This window comes from Phascolarctos cinereus, unplaced genomic scaffold, assembly GCF_003287225.1.
Source record: "Phascolarctos cinereus isolate Bilbo 61053 unplaced genomic scaffold, phaCin_HiC Scaffold_4;HRSCAF=312, whole genome shotgun sequence".
Lineage (NCBI taxonomy): Eukaryota > Metazoa > Chordata > Mammalia > Diprotodontia > Phascolarctidae > Phascolarctos > Phascolarctos cinereus.
In genome coordinates this window covers 356449786-356469832 of record NW_027555847.1, presented here as the reverse complement: position 1 = coordinate 356469832, position 20047 = coordinate 356449786, and the positions used below count along the sequence as shown (strand labels likewise).

Sequence of the window (20047 nt, the reverse complement as noted above, 5' to 3'; positions counted from 1 at the left end):
CACAAACTTGGTGTTTGTATTTGTTTGTAGCCTAGTGAACTGATGCAACACATGGTTTCCATATGTTACTGGATGAAATTATAGAAATTCACCTAAAGGAGCCAGTAACTCCTGGCACTATCCTTGTTAACCATACTTACTCACCTGGTCCACCCAAGTGCATGTGTTTGTATACAAGTGCATGTGTTTGTATATAAGTCCCTGTGTAAAACCCTTGTGTGTACATTTAAGACCTCAATTTAAAGTCTGAAAACAGTTTTCAGATTTTGGTTTTGTTTTTTAATAATCCAAGGATGAAGTATATCTTCATATTGTTTGAAAACTCTAGTCAAAGAACACACTAAGAAACACACAGTAAGTTCAGAGTAATTTATGAAACAGACATAACTTATTTTCCCCAGTTCTCATGCTGATTCCTTCCAGCTTAGACTTCAAGAGATGGGAAAAGAGGACAGATGAAGGGTAATAGATATAGTCTTAATTTTTAAAAGATGCTTAAAATGTGGCTATTTTATTTTAACACTAGCTAAGTGTTCTTTCTCTCTTGATGTCTAGAATAAGTTTTTTGGTTATTTGTGAGGAAACAATAGCACTTACATAAATTCCTTAAGGGAAATGGATGCCAATGGCTGTGTAGGAGAGAAAAAGCAAATTGTCATTGTCAGAATTAATAGTGCTGAAATCCTTTCAAAAATCATCCCATGGACAGTCTTTGATTCCAGGAAGAAGCAAAAACCAAAAAGTCACAATCTCCAGGTCTTTCTCATGATAAGAATGAAGTAGGCATCACTGTCAATGGAAGCACTAACCCCAGCATAATAGTCCAAAAAGTCCTCTTGGGAAACCTGCATATGGAAGGGAAGAAAAAAGGGGTGAGGGGAACAAAGTCGGGGAATGGTGCCACCAAAGAGCATTCTGGGTTAAAGGTAAGTTGGAGTTGCTACTGGGATACTGGTCTAACCTACCTAACCCAAAAGCAGAATCCAGATGGTGTGCATGAACAGGACAATGAAGAAATAAATAAATCTTCACACCATGCAAGGAGTATCTACAAATCTGTATTAGAGCCATGTTGGTTAAAACACTGTTTCTGAGAAATACTTATTAAAGTGCACACGAGTAAACTTGGACGTGTGACACTTTAATCCATTCACACCTGCTAATATTTGAGCTTGCAGAGAGCAGAGCCTTTAGAGATAGAGGCCTATACTGGGGGGAGGCACCCAGATGGGATCCGAACACTGGTGTGGCCCAGGTAGGGAAGGCTCACTGGGGCACTGAAATGGGAACTCCCTGACCAGCCAAGGGTAACAGGAGGAAACAATAACCGGTGACATAAAGTGCTGAGAAGGAAAGGGCCACCTAAAAGGGAGACAGTAGACTGCTAGAAAACTAGCTGTTCTGACTTCACAATCTGACTGGCAGAGCCTGAACAGCCTGTTTGGCTATTGGAGAGGAAAAGAGCAGATGCTGCCTATGGATTAACTTGTACCATCCAGGAGCAGCTAGGTGGTACAGTGGATAGAGTACGGGCCCTGAAGTCAGAAGGACCTGAGTTCAAATTCGGCCTCGGACACTTGACACTTACTAGCTGTGTGACCCTGGGCAAGTCACTTAACCCCAGTGCCTAGCAAATAAATAAATAAATGAAAATAACTTGCACCATCCAGAACAGGACATGAAGTTGAAGGAATGAGGGATCTCTGAGCTCTGCTCCTCTTCCCACCTTAACCCCACCACCTTAGCAACAGACTGTCACTAATCCTCAGAAGTCCTAAAAGCTCCATGCAGTGGCTTCCTGGGAACTTTCTTGGCTTACTGAATGGAAGCCATCCAGCCTTATGGGGAAATGAATATTACATCAAATTTTCAAAACTATTATTCTTAGTTGGAGTGGGGGGAGGTGGGGAGGAGTTATCAAATTTAAAAAGCATAATGAGAGAATTCAATTTAAATACAACTTTCTCCACATAAATGAATGAAATAACACCTAGTAATTCAATTACCATTGAAACAACATGCTAATCCTGATGCAGAATTAGCAAAGCCATTATCAGGAAAAGAAATGACATTCTGAAGAGCACTATTATACAACAAATACATTAGCAAATAAGGGGAAGCTTATCTGAGAACTAAGCTAAAAACTGAAACTACAAAAATAAAGAAACTGTCACATCAGCAGAAATTGCCAAAGGTGTATCTACTCCTAGCTAGTACAACTATGTGAACCTTTTAGATGTTTCAAAGTCCTTCAGTAGAAGAAACATGCCAGCATCAGAGTGCTATGGCAAAGCACAAATGAACAATATGAACACAAAATGTCAGGCGGTATTATAAATGAAGCCCATTCATTTGTTCAACATATGTTTACTGACTGCTTATTAAGTACAGAATGCCTTACTTAGTTCTGAGCTGTAACAATAAATAAAACAATTTATTTAGTTCCCAAGAACCAGATTAAAATGTAATTGGGAAATACTTAATAAAACAAAACTAAAACAAAGATAATGCTAATTTGCAGTTTGCTAAGTCAGTAAAGGTCAGTTAGGTGGCACTGGGCTTGGAACCAGAAAGACTCATCTTTATGAGTCCAAATCTAGCCTCAGACACTTACTATCTGTGTGAACCTGGGCAAGGCACTCAACCCTGTTTGCCTCAATTTGCACAACTGTAAAATGAGCTAGAGAAGAAAATGGCAAACCACTGCAGTATCTTTGCCAAGAAAACCCCAAATGCAGTCACAGAGAGACTGAACAACAATAAAAAGTCAATATACCTCCATCAGGGATCTATTTCTACTTGACACTACTTCTCTAGGCAACTCTTGAAGACTTGAAGGTGCCAACTTGCATTTGTTGGAAAGAATTTCCTGGCCAGGAGTTCCCTACAAATCAATGATCAATGATTACTAATATTTGTGAAGTGCTTAGCACAGGGCCTGACACATAGTAGGTGCTATATAAATATTTCTTCCCTTCACTTCTCCCCACCCCCACCAATTAAATCACCAATTGCTATTCCCTACATTTATATTTATTATGCTTATAGATTATATTCTATTTAACTATGTATGAATATGAATCAGGCTATCGGTCTAAGAAGCTCCAAGATGATTCCAGCGAAATGCTACTAAATGCTACAGGTATACTTTATGAGGACATCTAAAGGACATTTAATGGCAGGCACACACATTTTATATGCACTTACAAAAATGCTTTACATTATAATCTCATTTGGTTCTTCACAACTGTCAGTAAAGTTGGTGCTATTATTATCCCAATTTCATATGGAACCTCAGAGAGTTTAAGTCATATCTAATAAGTAGCTGAGGTGATATGTGTTTGTATAGCATTTCCATGTGCATATACTCTGAAATCTCTTACACAGTAGTCTTCCCCCTGGGATTCATCCCTGTCCTCCTCAGCCACTGTCCTCCTCTGCCTGTCCCTTCACTGTACCCACTAGAATCCCTAGTCCATTACTAACCCTTCCCTTTAAGCTTTATCTTTTCCCCCTCCTGGGGAACACTCCATCATCTGCTCACACTAACTGAAACCTGAAGAGTGCATGCCTTGCTACCCTCACCAAGGCTGGAGATTACAGAATTGTCCCACACATTTCTAGCAGGTAAAATCGGTTAGATTTCATGACTTTTTTCTAGCAGTATTTAGCAGCCCAGGAGTAGGAGAGGAGAAATTGGCTGACGGGAGTTCTGAGAAATGAGAATTAATTAACTGAGAATTGTATGGGGCTAAATCTTTCTAGGATGATGACTAGTGAAGTCTACTATTGACTACTATTTAAGTAATAGACTGTGGAGTTAAAGGTGTGTGGGAAGCAAAGTGAAGATAAAATGAGGGAGGTAAATTGGAAGAAGTAGGATTGATCCAAGGACCAGAGGTCATAATGAAATCAAAGCCTAAACTTAGAGGGAATGAGAGTAGGAGAGGTCAAAGCAGGGGTAAGGAACCTGTGGCCTCGAGGCCACATGTGGCCCTTTAGGTCCTCAAGTGTAGCCCGTTAGGTCTTCAAATGTGGCCCCTTGACTGAATCCGAACTTCACAAAACAAATCCCCTCAATAAAAGGTTTTTCACACAGTGCAATATACTGTACCTTTCTAGTAGACATGAGGGAGGGCTGCTTCAAAAACCTGAATCCATAATGATGTTTATTCCCACTCTCACTGGGTTGTGCTGTGGTCTGAAAGAAGCCTCCCACTCTACTTGGAGGATGGAAGAGAGCTGAATGAAGCAGGTGCATAAAGCAAAGAGGGAGCTCAGGCAGCTTTGATCCAAAGAACTGTTTCACCACAACTCACTGCCCACACTGACTGTGCCAACCAGAACCCGCAGCTTTCACAGCTTCCCCATCTCATAGTTTAGGACCTATCATCCCTTTTGCCTCTACTTTCTAAAAGTCACTTACCCTTATATTTACTAGGCAAAAGTCACACTAGTGAATTGGTTGCACTTATTCTTTTCAGAAACCATCAGTTTCCTCACTTCTTAGGGACAGGGGGTTGGAGAGACAGAGATTTGATGACCTCTGAGGTGGCTACATTCAAAAGAACACCAAATTTGGTGTCAAAGAATTTGGGTTCAGATTCTGGTGTCAGCCAGACTGTGAAACCTTAAACAAGTCACATAAATCCTCTGAGGTTTTCTTTCCTCATCTGGAAAATGAGGATAGTGAGTCTAGGTGACATCTAAAGGCTCTAAATTTCTGATTCTTCCGACTGTGACAAACCAGCAGAGTCTTTTACAAGGGTAGAATTTTCCTAATTAAGTTGGAGGAGTAAAGCCATTCTGTTCAACAACAGAAGCTTTCCAAGGACCATTTTTATTTAAAAAAAAAAACCATGAAGGCAGAATGTACATGTTTATTTTTTTCCTTCAAATCTCAAAATTTTCTAAAATTAAAAACTTTGGACTTAAAAAACTCCTAACAATGGAATGACCAAACATGATTCCAGAGGACCAATGATGAAACATGCTTCCAAACCACCTGACAGAGAGGTGATAGACTTGGGATGCAGAATGATCTACACAGCCAATATGGGAATTTGCTTTAAGTATGCATATGTGTTACAAAGTGTTTGGTTTTTGTTCTCCAATGGGAACACAAGAGGTTGATAAGAAGAAAATAGGGATTTTTGATCATTAAAAATCTTTAAAATTTGCTGCTACATTTGCTCAACTTTTAATAGAAACTGTCTAGAAATTAGTACCATGTATGAAACAACATTCTATCACCAGAGCTGAAAGGGATAAAGTTTAACATTCAGGTCTTAAGGAGGGAGAAAACAGTATGCAATGGATAGGGATCTAGCCTGGGGATCTGAAACACCTAGCTTCAAGCCTTCCACCCCAACACATAATGGCTGATATAAGGGATAAAAAGCTGACCTCAGAGTCTGAAGGACCTGGGTTCATGTGCCACCTCTGGTTGTGTGACTCCAAGCAAGTCATTTCTCAGTGGCCCAGGCAACTCTTCAGTACTATAAATTGTACAACAGTTGTAGTCCTGTGTTGACAGAGAAAACTTCCTCAGCAAGAGTGCCCTGTACAAATGAAGTGACAGCATTGAACCATAAAAGGGGGTGGGGAGAGGAAGGCAATTACCAAAGAAAGATTTGTCTCAGAAAGGGTTTTTTAGTCAGAAAAGTATTAATTGCATTTTTTGAAGGTGCAATTAGAACTCCCTGCCAGAGTACAGAAATACTGTGGTTAACATGATCTTTGCACTTGGTTAAAGGTAAGCCCAGGGATAACCTGGAGTCCTCAGGCACAGTGGGAAAGGATGGATCATTTCCCACCTTTATATCTACACAGATCAAGAGAAGAAAAGGAAGGAGACAATTACCAGCTCTGACGAAGAGCAGGCTCTCTCACTTGCACCATCCTATCTCCCTCCACCAGATTCACAATCTGATTTCTCAAACTTAGACTTTCTTTGTGCAGACATAGCCTAGTGTTTGCATCGTCCTGGTGTGCAAAGCTCTAGAAGTACTATGTTTATGTTTCCCCACTTTTTCCCTGCCTCTTGTGGGCTATTAGCCCCCATTAGCTAACAGTTTACTTTTTACTCATTCTTTCTCTTCTCTGGCATCCAAAGTCCAAGACATGGGCAAAACTATTTTCTAGCCTATACACAGGGCATCAGGCTCTCCTTCTAGGCAGACCCAAACTAGGCTTGGTGGTCTGGGCTTTGCCTCAGGGTACTGAAATTTAAAGTACTTGCAATCTTTCAACAACATAAAGACAACTGAACTTAGCACCCAGCTAATAAGACTAGTTAAAATAAGAAGCTATTATCTTCCTCTCCCAACCCCCAGCAGCTCTGCCCCAGATAAATGCCTGGGAGTACCAGATGATCTCTGAGATCTCTTCTGGTTCTAAATCTGATCATACTGTGATCCCAGGATCTGCAGCTATACAACAATTGACTAATCAATTGGCTTTCATATGACCAGTAATGTCCAAGAAAGAATCTCCTGAAATTGCTTATTACTGATATTTTAATCTGGCTTCATAAGGTAGCCAAACCTATGAATAAAATAGAGTCTGTCACAGGCAGCATTCCACTTCAAACAACAAATTACACCCTTGTAACCCATAAGTAGGCCATTTCTCTTGCAATCAAATCAAATTATTGATCTTAATCTGTAAGGCCTCACTAAGGCAGGGTGTCTCACAGGTTGTCTATTTTATCCCCTTCAGGCTTCAAATACTTAAGGGCAGTCAGCCACTCCTGTTAACTGGTCACAGACCGGTACTTTGAAGAATGAGATGCCAGTCGTTAGCTAGGGAATGCTTTTATTCTTTCTTCTTGCTGCTCTTGGCCTTGTCTATTTCAGGCAGCCTGAAACCATGATAAAGCAGGAGGATAGCTGACTGTTAATATCCTGCATTTTTTTAACATTTTTTTAACATTTCAATTGCTTACCTAGTTAATCAGTATTTGTGACACATACCCAACATGCATGCCAGATGAGTTGCTAGACATTCTCTTTTTGAAACTGGCACCTCAAGGCTAAGACAAAGAATGTGATTTTTAAGGTATGAATGTTTAACAAATAGAAAACATGCTAGAGAATTCTGAAACTGATTGCTCATTTTTCTCCTTTGTTCTACCTACCTGCATCAGGTATAAATGTCAAACAAAGAGAGAAATCCAGACCCTGCTGGAAACCATAGAGGTATGTGTTTTGCTGCCTCTGTATTTCAAGGTTAAGCACCACCATCACCATCACTAATGATTTTTGTTGTTGTTCAGTTGTTTTCAGTCACATCTGACTCTTCATGACCGCATTTGGGGTTTTCTTGGCAAAGATACCAGAGTGGTTTACCATTTACTTTTCCAGCTCATTTTACCAATGAGGAAACTGAGACAAACAGGGTTACATGACTTGCCCAGGGCCACACAGCTAATAAGTAGCTGAGGCCACATTTGAACTCAGGAAGATGAGTCTTCCTGACTCCAGGCCTAGCACTCTAACCGCTGCACCACCTAGCTGCCCACTAATAATGATAATAGCTTGCATTTCCGTGTTAGTCTTATAGTTTACAACGCATGTTACACATGTCACTTGAAAGAAAGGATTCCTCTCAGGGGAATAAGAGACATAATTATCAACAGAAGCAAGGTGGCCTACTCTGAATTTTTGACTCTTGGGGCCCAGAATTTAAACAGTAAGAAAGGAGGTTATTGAATCTGATGAGATACAACTCTCAGCACCACAAACATTGGTTAGCTGAGATCTGATAGTGACTCCCCAAGCCCCTGTAAAACAGGAAACAAAACACAAGTGGGGAAGACAAAGATCACATCCACCACCTAGTCCTGGTGATGAGTCACTCTCTGGCTAAATAGGCACCAGCAGAGCAGAGGAGCAAGGCCCATCCAGCATCAGGAAATGGCATCTAGAACCCAGGGAACCAACCGATACAATGCCAACTGCTGCTCACTATCTCTAGGCTGCAGGCCAGAGAAGATGTAGGTTTCTTTTCAACTTCTTTTTTTTTGCAAAAGGCAAGCTGTCTCACCTACCCATCGCTATACAAGCAAGTTTTAGTAACCCATAGAAAACTTACTTCTGTAATCATTTATTTCACCAAAGTGTTATTCAGTCTCAAAGATCTAGAGTAGGAAGGAACCTCAAGACCCATCTTGTCAAACTCCTTCATTTTGTGAAGAAACAGATTCTGGGAGGGATTGAGTGATTTGCCCTAAGTCATAAAGGTAGAATAAGCAATAGGAGCAGGATTGGAACTCAGGGTCCTTTGCTTCCCAGAACGAGATTCTCTTCATCGTACCTGCTTCTTCCTTTAAAATCTGTTTGCTGGTAACTGAGACCATAAAATCAATCAATAAGCATTTATTGAATACTTACTGTATGTCAGAAATAGTGTTAAGCACTGGGGACACAAAGAAACATTAAAAAAAAACCCATCTCCTGCCTTCTGCCCTCAAGAAGCTTGCATTCCAAAGAGATCCACTTGAACTACAGACTGTGACAACAACAATAATAATAACAATAATAATAAATAATTAAAGATTTTTCTGCAAAACTGAACTATATTCCCCCTTCTGTTGCAAAAGGAAAACATAGCTTGTTAGAACAAACCAACTGAAGATTTACGGCAACTAAAACTGATGAACTTTTCCTTCTGTAATCAGAATATCTGGGAAAAGTAGGGAAGGGATCTATGGCAAACATTCCAACCTAGAAGTTCTTGTTGTTGGGTTTCTGCTTTTTGCCCTTTTCTCTTGCCATAACAATGTACTGCTTGGTGACATGGAGATAAAAATGGAAGTAAATGTGGTCACATTGGTCAGCATACATATGTTAATCTCTTGAAAGCAAGTAGTTAGAAAGAGAACCCTGGTTCCCCAGGTCATACATTTAGAGTTTCCACGCGGTTTTCATCATGATGATGAAATAGATATCGGTGTCTATCGATGCACTCACTCCTGCATAGTAGTTCATAAATTCCTCTGGTGTGACCTGCAGTGGCAAAGTTTAAAACAGAAAGGGAAATCTTCACATCTCATTGCTGCATTGCCTAGAATATAGAAGGAGCTAAGTTCAAGCAGCTAAGGAATGGACCTGAAATAAGAGAATCCAATAATGGACAGTCAAAAGTATGTGGGGAAAACACTTTCCAAAGGGAATGTGCCTTTTGAAGGAAAAATAAGTGGGGGAGGAGAGAAGGATACAAAGAATGAAGAAAGAAGGCTTGACAATTTCTAGACCAATTTAGATTTTTTAAAAGTGGCGCATCATCCACCTCACTTTGCTTTAAGATCAAGAGTATGCCTGTTGAAGATATGTGAGACTGATACTCAAAACACAACAATTTGTTTTCTTAACTATGGTTAAGATTGTCATTCTGTGACATTACTGGTTGCTATGGTAGGCTATGCACGGCAAAGTGATTTTCTGCCTTTCAAAGACTGGAGTTTAGTTCTAACTGCAGAGACAGAATTCCAGTTAAATGATCTTCTATCATCTGCTTTCATAAGAGGCAAATGTTTCACTGGATGAAGAGCAGAAGAAGACAAAACTGGCTTCTGTTTTTTTTTTCAATTTTGTATGTGTGCTCATGCTCAGTTTTATTAAGCTAATGAGATCTTTCATCTAAGTTTGGAGTTTAGGCCATTTTGCTTTTTGAAAAAGAGGAGAAAAAATGTTATCTATCTTATTTCATTTCATTTTAGGCCAGATGTGTAGATATAACCAGTTTAACTATCTAATTTGACTTAGGAAAAGTCATCAAATTCCAACCAATTATCTAACTGGTTTTCTTGGCTTTTTGACTGACTTTACCTATGAATTCCACTCAAAGAGTACCACTATTTATATGTGTAGAAAGAGTGGCTATCTAAGAAATTCACATTCCTAGTCAATCCTTAATTATATCGTAAGGAATAAGGACGGCAGAGACACCTGAAATACACAGGGGAATTTTTAAAAACCCCTCTACAGCCCATAGTGGCAACCTCCTTCATTGTTGTTATGTTTTAAATCTCTGCAGCTACTAAGAGTAATAATGATTTGAATTTCATCTTTGTGTCTTTCTAATGAAAGTGTTAATGAGGACAAGGAGAGAAAGGAAGAGAGAGAACACCTAAAACAGAACGAAGAGGACACAAAATTGGGTCTGAATAATCCACAGAGCAGATCCTCCGAGGAATCCAACAGTAACTAGAGAAACAGAAAGAGAAAAAGATGGTTAGATATCTCAGAATTAAACGTTTGTCAGTGACTTTGTTATCTTCAACAGAGGTGGATAGGAGCCAGTGAATTTGAAATCAGTATCATTTGAGCTCTCAGTTTCACTAATGGCTTATTTACATAATAACTAATTTGCCTACTCCTTCTTAAAAGGTCAACTTCCACCTAGACCCCTGTCTGGCAATATTGGTTTCCCCTGTGGTTTAATGTTTGTACTCAGCACTCTCCTCACTTGGTTTTCCAGGTAGCTTTGTCCTGTTGTCCCCTATCATCTCTTATTATAGATACCCCAGTCTTTACTTTCTAAGTCCCTGTTTAGCCCTTCACCTGCCTTTGTACTACTCTTTCTTAAACTTCAAAATAGTTTGGTGGCTGCTCCACAAAAGCATGCCTCACCCTAAAAGAACCCAACATAAAAAAATATCTGGGGCTGATAACTTACTTTACAAAGGGATTCAGTGGAGGATTCCTTCATATGCTGAGTTTCCCTAGTACCATTAAAACATAGTACAATTCAAAAAAGTTTGGTTTACATGAAACTTTTCAGAAACACTTACTTTAAACCCAATAATCTTGGGTATTAAAATGTTTACTTCTGGTACCTTCAGCCATCACAAAAACAGAGTTCTTTCATGGGAAGGATAATATATCATCCTACATTTTTACCACTATACTTCAAAAGTTAAACTCAGTTGTCAACAGGAAAATTGATACTGTTGGTTGAACCAATGAGTAAAATAGTTGCTGGCTAAATAAGTTTAGGGTCAGAAAGGACCTTAGAGATCTAGTCAATGCCCCTTATCTTAAAGATGAGGAAACTGAGGTCAGATATTTTTAAAAGACTTATCCAAGGTCATACAGCTAGTGGCACAGTGAAGACTAGAACTCAGGTCTCCTAACTCCCAAGTCTAGAGTATTTTCTACCATTCTGAAGTAGTTTTCTGACCTAAGAGGAAGATTGCTTATTTAAAAGGCTCCATTGCCTCTTTTTTCCATAGTGCTGGAGGCTGCCAATTTAGTAATAAAGGCTCACTACAGATTTCTAAGGAAAGCTGGGGAATACTCTTTCAGAAGATAACATGTTTTTCCTTTCCCCACCTCCATTTTTCCTTCCTGTCAAACTATTCTTTTAGCATGTACCTCTCCCCCAGTAAAAGAGAGGTTGATTTTATACTTTTACCAGTTCTACGACTCTCAGGGCCTCAGTTTTCTTATCTGTAAAATGAGGGGATTGGAACAGATGGGTGACCTTTAAAGTACCTTCCAGGGAGGTCCCTAAGTTTCCTAACACTCTCCTAGGAAGAAACTTCCCAGCTGCTGTTATCAGTAAGAAAACCAAACAGCAGAAGGAGGTCTGGGGAATTGTGACTAAGGTATATCCCCTTTTCTCCTTCTGGAATGTTTTATTTTGTTTTGTTTTGTTTCCAGGAAATCAAGTCTTTAGGATGTTCATTATGAGCAAGCAATGGGAACAGAAAGTAATTCCAAATTTGGATTAAGGACCACTCTGGGAAATGCTGCTTTCATCTCTCTAAAAGTCAAAAAGCTGATATTGGTAATGGTGACTTTGAAGAACAGAAGACCTTGAAATGTGGTCAGAATTCATGTGGGGATTAAAACATAGCATAGTGAGTGTCTTCGAAGTTGAGTACCTTTTACTGTCTTCTAATTCTTGAGAAACTGATCATCCTTGGGTGGTACTGATAGTAACTCTTTGTTAACCAGATTACCAGATTAATGTATAATTAAACAAAGCAGCCCATTCCCCCACCATGCATGGAGATCAGATAACTGAGAGTTCTCCTTCTGTGGCTAGGGTGACAACCTATCTGTCTGCTTTAGTTATTCTTAGTACTTTAGCATTTGTCAACATTTTAAAACTTTGGTAAAGAACTTCCTTGCTTGCTTGCTTTCTATTCCAAGATATGATAGAAAATTTGTTTAGTTCTGAACTCACCAGTCCCTTTTCATATTGAACAACTAAAATTAATTAGCCAAGCTTCACTTAGCTTAAGCCTTTCACTTACCAATCCATCCTTGTCATAGGGTGAATCAAAGTTATCCAGAAATTTTCGGAAAACCTGTTCTTCTGTCCATTCTCCGTTCTGGTACTTTGGATGGTGCTTGACATTGTACACCCCACGTAAATCCTCAATTGTTATCACACCATCACCTGTCTTGTCTAACTTCCGGAAGGCCTGCATGATGACCTCCTTCCTGGCTCTGGACATTGGGGGCTACAGGAAGAGAAAAAAAAAAATGCAAACCTCATCGAAAAGCACTGCTGTACAGAGGATGATGAGTTCATTTACTGATTGCAGGGCTCAGAAAGTATCTGCATATCCACCAATGGTCCAAAGGGTGGTAAGTCTTAGAAATTCCCAGGCAGCATTCTCCTGTCTTCTCCCCTAAACCACCTTTGTGGTTGTCTGTCTTCCTTTTGGGAGATGCAGCAATACCTACCATCCACAGGCAGGAAACCAAATCATGCAGAAATTAGGTCCTTGACAACCCTAGAATCCCAGGTTCAAAGTTGGAAGGGACATTAGAGGTCACCTAGTCCTAGCTGCCTTCATTGTGTACCAACAGATATCAAAGACAAAAATCAAATTATAGAGCAAACAATTGGAAAACCAAGTACAGATGCAGCACTCTGATACTCACCCTTAATGTGAGAAGAAATTCATTAAAATCTATTTTCCCATTTCCATCTTTATCAAATTGACTGAAGAGTTCCTGTGCTTCTTCTTTGTCCATCACCACAGCATAATCATTTAACCCTTTCACGAACTCTTTGAAGTCGATGGTTCGGTTGTTATCATCATCCATGATCCGAAATACTCTGAAGAAAACATAAACATACAAACACATACGCATAGCCACTAACAGGAAAATAGGTGTGGGAGTAAAAAAAAAAAAAGGCAAACTAAAGCCAAGGTTTTCATCATAAAAATATAGACACTCAGAAAGGAAATAATGTGTGCATGTAAAGTGCTTTGCAAAACTCCAAGTACTATATAAATATGAGCCACTAGTACTATCCCTCTGTTCTTTCTGGTCTGACCAAACTGAGACAATATTTTCTAAACTTTTCCAAAATGGGAAATGGAACTTAAAATAAAACACACACAGGACATGCTACAAGTTCTTTCCCTGAGATGAGCCATTAGCTAAAAGACATTGTGGTTGTCCGTCTTCCATTTGGGAGAATGCAGCAATACCTACCGTTCCCAGGCAGGAAACCAAACCACACAGAGATTAGGTCTTTGAGGACCCCAGAATCCCAGGTTTAGAGTTGGAAGGGACTTTAGAGGTCACCTAGTCCAGTCCCTCAGTTACAGATGAGGGAACTGAGGTGAAAAGACATTAAGGAATTTGCCTAAGGTTACAGGAACTGTTACAGGAACCCAAGCCTTCTGACCACCTACCCAGCAAGCTCGCCACCTCCCCACAGTGCCTCGATGCTGATGTTCATTTTCCTCAACAAAACATGGAGCAGCAAGAGCAACTTTTCCCATTGGAAGAGGAGAAGTCCATTCCTAGGTGAAGAGTCCCATTATAGAAAGAAATGAAGATCAAACCACCAAAATGGGCCACAGTACCAAGTCCTGTTAGTACTTTGGTAGCCTTCTGCATTATTGTGGCCAAACTAACTGTCCAGGAAAACTGAGGAATGAAAAAACTTAAAGGGATGTGATAACTGTCTTCAAGTATTTAAAGAGCTATTATCCAAAAAAGAAATAAGACTTCCAGTAGTCAACCAGTCAAGGAATGCATTTATTAAACTCCTACTATGTCTCAGGAACTGTGTCAGGTATTGGAGAGAGACAAAGGCTAAAACACCTCCCTGCCCTCCAAAAGCTTATATTCTATACAGCAAAGAACATATACATAGACACAGAAATATAAGAGCTAGAAGAAGTAAATACAAATTAATTTCAGGGGAAAAGCACTTGCATTTCCCTGGGAGGTTCGTGTACAATGGGAAGTGGAAAATGAGCTGAACTTTGGAGGAACCTAGAGATTCTAAGAGATGAGTCTGAGGAGGGAGGGAATACCTTCCACGTGTGTATGGAGAGCAGCCTGTGTAAAGGCTTGGAGATGGGAGATGTCATGTGTGAGATGTAGACCAGAATGGCTGAATTTGTTCTGTCTGTCCTCAAAGCACAGCCCTAGAAGCAAAGAGACTGGAAGCTGCAGAGTCAGATTTAGACTCAATGTACGAATGTTTTCTTAAATAATTAAATATGTCCAAAAGTGGAATGAGCTTGCCCCAGGATGTAGTGAGTGGGCTCCTCACCCCACCCCTACTTGAGGTCTTCAGGTGAAGCCTGGCTGGCCACTCATCATGGATTCTGTAGATTTCTATTCTGGTACAAGTTTAGCTAGAACATCTCCTACATCCTTTCCAATTCTGTGATACTCTTGGCCCTTTACAATGAAGAGACTGTTGAGAGAAGCCTTGTCCTAGCCAGGGCCCGCTGGGTAGCACAGTGCATTAAGCACTTGACCTGAGTTCAAATACAACTACAGACACTTACTAGCTGTATGACCCTGAACAAGTCACTTAACCCTCTTTGTCTCACTTTCCTCATCTGTAAAATGAGATGGAGAGGAAATGGCAAACCACTCTAGTATCTTTGCCAAAAAAAACCCCAAAAAACCCAAATGGGGTCACGAAGAGTCAGCCACAACTGAACAACAGCAATAAAAGGTTACTAATAACACGCTCATAATTCGCATTGGGAAAGGCTAAGTTTTATTCTTGCTCAATTCATTGTAAGTTGGAAATGTCACTGAAGATTAATAAATGCTTGTTGAATTGAGGGGAATTCATTACTTCTTGATAAATTACTGCCTCTGGCTGACTCTTGCCTACCTATATCAATCAGCTTTGAAGAAGAGAAAATTACTAAGGCATAATTTTCGGTCTCCAAAAGAATGTTCACTCTTCCTTCTTTTAATGCGGGGATGTTCCCCGTGTGAAAATCCATTCCCCAGCTGAGATCAGCGACTTGTTGGGCAAGCTAAGCTCAGAGAGTTGCTTAGGGATACTGAAAAGTTAAGTGAATTGTGGAGGACCACCCAGTAACTGTACCTCAGAAGCAGGACCTGAAGAATCTTAGAAAAAAACCTTTAAAGAGAAGGTAGTTTGGTCCCAAGGCAATGATGGAAGCCATTAGTGTATACCTACCATCCTCTCTTCCCTCCTCACAACACCTACATATAGGTTTCATTCTGTCTATACACTAAGCCTAGCCAGGGTTTTCAGGATAAGATCCCTGCAATTAAAAAAAAAAAGCCTTCCCAATCCGAGGCTGGCCCTCCGGGCACTCTGCCATGTGACCCTTCATTTAAGGGTCCCTGAGAGATGCCAGTTTTTTTCTCTGTTGCTACAAATAACAATCTTTGTATCTTTTGTATTTCATAGAATCATAGGATTTATAGCTGGAAGAGACCCTAAAAGGCCACCTTAGCATAAAATGCAAAGGGAAGGGTTTAGATAGAGCAACCAACAGAGAGTAAGCCTCCAGTTTCCTCCAGGAACAGAGAATTAAGGTATATCTAGTCAAGTCAATAGGCATTTATTAAGAACATATTGTGAAGGGGTAGCTAGATGGCGCAGTAGACTCCAGACTTGGAGTCAGGAGGACCTGAGTTCAAATCCGACCTTAGACATTTGACACTTACTAGCTGTGTGACCCTAGGCAAGTCACTCAACCCCGACTGCCTCACCGCCCCCCAAAAAAACCCCAACATATTGTGTGGACAGCTAGGTGGATACAATGGATACAGTGCAGTGTATAGAGCACTGGCCCTGGAATCAGACTTGAGTTCAAATCCAGATTCAGACACTTGACACTTAAGAGCTATGTGATTCTAGGCAAGTCACTTAACTCTGATTGCCTCAAAAAAAAAAAAAAGGTACACTGTATACCAGCCAGCATAGGGTGCTACATCTGGAGTCAGGAAGGAGAGTTCAAGCCCTGCCTCGGGAATTTATTAGCTGTGTGACCCTGGGCAAGTCTCAATGTCTCTAGGCTTTAGTTTTTTCATCTATAAAACAGCTCCTATTTCACAGCATCTGGGGGAGGCTCACATGAGATAGCTTGTAAAATGCTTTACAAACCACAAAATACCTTATAAATATGAGGTTACTTGAGGTACTGAAGTGGGCATAAAAAGGAGATGAAAGGTATAGTTCCTGTACTCGTGGTGCACACAAGCTAAATTCTGCCTCTGTGCTCTAGATCAGAGATAACACCACCCCGGTAGGGAGCCTCACCCAGCTCTGTGAAACAACTGACTAGGCAGTGAGTGTGGACAGTGAACAAGGATGAGCCAGATTTCCACCAGGGATGGAAGGGTTATGACAGTGACTGTGGTGCCTTCATATTGCAGTATTAAAAGTACCTGGGGGCAGCTAGGTGGTGCAGTGGATAGAGCACTGGCCCTGAAGTCAGGAGGACCTGAATTCAAATATGACCTCAGACCAAACACTTGATACTTACTAGCTGTGTGACCCTGGGCAAGTCACTTAACCCCAATTGCCTAAAAAAAAAAAAGTTCCTGGCCCTCTCAGCCTTTCATCTTCACCCAGCAGGACATGCCCAAACTTCATCTGCAAATCCACAAGGAACTGTATCACTGCAAACTCACTACGTGAGCCTTGAACCTCAGGTCCCCAACCCTATATGAAGACTGGAAAACAAACATCTTTCCCCTCTCCGACCTGCAAAAATCTATTCGTTATTCTCCTTGGTCCCAATGCCTCCCTTGTATGCCTGTTTTTCTTGGTTTCTGTGCACTGGGCTATGCTCCAAACACAGGGGTGGTCCACAGACACAGCAGGCTAACCATTGCACAGCCGAGGCTCCAATTCCTTCTAAAGCAAGAACAAGTCCCTCCAATGCATAGCAGCCATCAGACCCAGCAGGGAATACCTCAGTGTTCCAAGAAGTTCCTTGGGTTCCTGACAGTGCCTTTTCCTGGTGTCAGAGTTAGGTGGTTGCCAGGGTAACAAAAGACACCTACTTTTGCCCTATGTGTTAATAGAACATAAGCTGCTGTAGAGAAAGGATTCCCTGGCTTTTTTTTTCTTTTTCTTTATTTTTGTCTTTTTTTTCCCAGCATTGGCATAGTACTTGGCATGTGGTAGATACATGCTTAATAAATTCATACTTATTGTTGATTGATTAATTGAATCAAAGGTAATTATATTTGAGCAATTTGGAGGGGCTACAAGATGATGGAGTTATGCACAAATGGAGGGAGAAAGGGACCGCTGTCCCTTCAAAATCCACTATCTTTCAGAGTCAAAGAGGAAGCAAAGAAAGATAAACTCAGAGCCTAGGTAGAGTTTTGAGGATTTTTTTTTTCTTTTGGCTTGATTTAAGAGAGGAAAGAGGAGGGATGGAAAGAATAAAACTGTTTCTTAGGGAGGTTGGGATATTCACTCGATCCTTTTCAGGTATGGCGGAGTCTCCTTTGGATATGGCCACTAAGAATTACAAAATTGCAAATGTCTTCTAAAATAATCGAGCTCAACACCCTTATTTTACTGATGATAAAAGGCAAAAATAACAGTAACCACTCAGATTTAATTAGCCTTTAAGGTTTCATAAAGTCATAGATTTAGAGGTAGAAATGACTGTGGAAGTCATCTAGCCAAATCACCTCATTTTACAGCTGAGGAAACCAAGACCCAGCATTAGTCAGTGACTTACCCAAGGTCACACACTGGTAGAAAGCAGCAAAGCTGGGTTTTTTAATTCAAATCTTCTGGTTCTAAGGCCAGCCCTCTTTCCATTATGCCACACTGACTACTATCCCAAAATACCTTTTTTTCTAACAACTGTCTGAGGTAGAAAACAAGCTCCTTAAAGGCAAGGACTTTCTAGGCCTTCTCTTCGCATCCTCAGCATCTAATATAATGACAGAACATTGTGGTATATAGTGTTTGCATCCTAGCTATTCATTTGCATGTCCTTTTCCCTTATGACATTGTTATATCCTTCAAGAATAGGATCTAGATCAGCTCTTTTTTCTTATCTCCAGTGCCTGGCATGATGCCCTGCACATAGCAAGCACTTTATTAGTCCTTGAGAAAAGGTATGTTGGATTGAGATAGGTGGTAAAAATATAATTATGCCCATTCTGTAGATGAAAAAACTAAGACTCAAAGGGATAAAGTAATCTCCTGAGGTCACACTGCTTCTCAGTGAAGAGATCAAAATGACTGATGCAAGGTCATGTTGCTGAATTATTGGCAAAGCCAGGATTTGCCCTCAGTGCTAGTCTAGCACTCTGGGTAACACACCACAATGTCATCGATTCCTTCCCTCTTACCTGCCAAGGCCCTTGATACCAGCTGACCCCCTGGCTAAGCACTGGAGCCGAAGTCTTTCAATGGGGTCTGTGGCTGTAGCAAGCCTTCTCTTGGCCTGGATCGCCATCTCCCGGTCATGCCTTGCAGTCCCAGCCATCTGAAGAGGATTTTCACAAGTCACCAAGGAGTTCTGCCTTGCAGGATAGACCCTGTATGCATTAGAAGAAATCAGTTATGCAGCCTGACCTTTATCTGCACAGAATTTACATCAGGTTAATCTGAAGGGTAACTAATTCCCTTTTACTCACTGCTTGCTTTGTCAAATCTTCCCAAGAATTGACTCAGTTTCCAGAACATCCCACATTCAATTTGATCCAGTTCAATTCACATTTATGGAGTACAGATAATGTGTCTGGAATATGTGTCACTTATTTATCCATTTTCAGGTACAGCTGGTTTCAGAGCTGAACAATACTCAGTTGTTCTAAAATCTTCAGTCAATTTCCACAAGGTTTTATTGGGCCATATATTTCAAAAAAATTGTAATTTTCTGACTCTAGGGGGAAAAAGTCCCTGTGATGCCTCTGTATCTACCACCTGCCTCCCTGAATCAACGACCTTAATTCTTGCTCTTCAGAGACCTGAGTCTCTACTTTTGCATTCTTCTGTTAGGCCTGGTGATAAACAGGACCCATAGGTACTAGCTCTCTATTGAGTTTATCTTTCCTGAAATTAGCAATTTGGTCTTGACTGAACCTATCTGTGCCTGTAGGTTTTCCTTGATAAATTGGTTCCAAGTCCTAATAAAAACCAGAAAGGCAGATTGGGTAGAAGATAGAGAGCCTACTTCCTCTGAGACAAAAAGAGTGGGCTTGAGTCCCATTAATGACACAAACTGACTGTGTGACCCTGGGCAAGTCACTTAACTTCTCAGTGCCCCAAGGCAACTCACTAAGAACATAAACTGCAAATCAGTTGCTGACCTGCACTGGTAGAGAAAGTTTCCTTACAGGGACCTCCCCCCACCCATTAAATCACAAGTCAGGGAAAAACAAAGTAAGGACTAGAAAACTTAGAATGAGACAACCAGACTGCATGAAAAATCATGTAAAGACTTGGATGAACAGATGCAGAATGAAGTCACCGAGTCAGGAAAACAGTAGACACCATGATTATATAAATGGAAATAATCAAAATTAATAATCAAAATTAATCAATAATCAAAATTAAATATTTCAAAAATGTAAAGAACAAGCTTCGCCCGTAAGAAATGATGTGAGAAGATACCTCCCCGTACTGCTTGGCAGAGGTGGAGGACTACAGATGTTGAACACTGCATAAAATGCCTGTTTTTTTCAATATGTTGATCAAAGGTTTTTCCCTCCTCCATTAAAAAAAAATTCTCTATTAAAAGAGATGGCTCTTTGATAGGGGAAGAGTGACAGATATAAGATAAAATCTAGGGGATGTAAAAAAGGTA

General features: G+C 40.4%; 1 protein-coding gene across 2 annotated transcripts in view; it reads right to left on the bottom strand.

Moving 5' to 3' along the window:
- Positions 1–354: 354 nt before the first annotated feature.
- Positions 355–20047, bottom strand: part of CAPSL (calcyphosine like) — a 41252-nt gene continuing 21559 nt past the window's right edge. The window contains exons 2-6 of one of the 2 annotated variants that reach the window (XM_020995760.2): positions 18588–18776; positions 12903–13080; positions 12266–12475; positions 8905–9008; positions 355–845 (exon numbers count right to left, since the gene is read on the bottom strand). In XM_020995760.2, the coding sequence (XP_020851419.1) occupies positions 8907–9008; positions 12266–12475; positions 12903–13080; positions 18588–18724 (627 nt within the window). In that variant the 5' untranslated portion in view covers positions 18725–18776 and the 3' untranslated portion in view covers positions 355–845; positions 8905–8906. Of the gene's footprint in view, positions 846–8904; positions 10209–12265; positions 12476–12902; positions 13081–18587; positions 18777–20047 lie in introns of those variants that run through there. The other variant, XM_078153220.1, reaches the window with a different exon arrangement.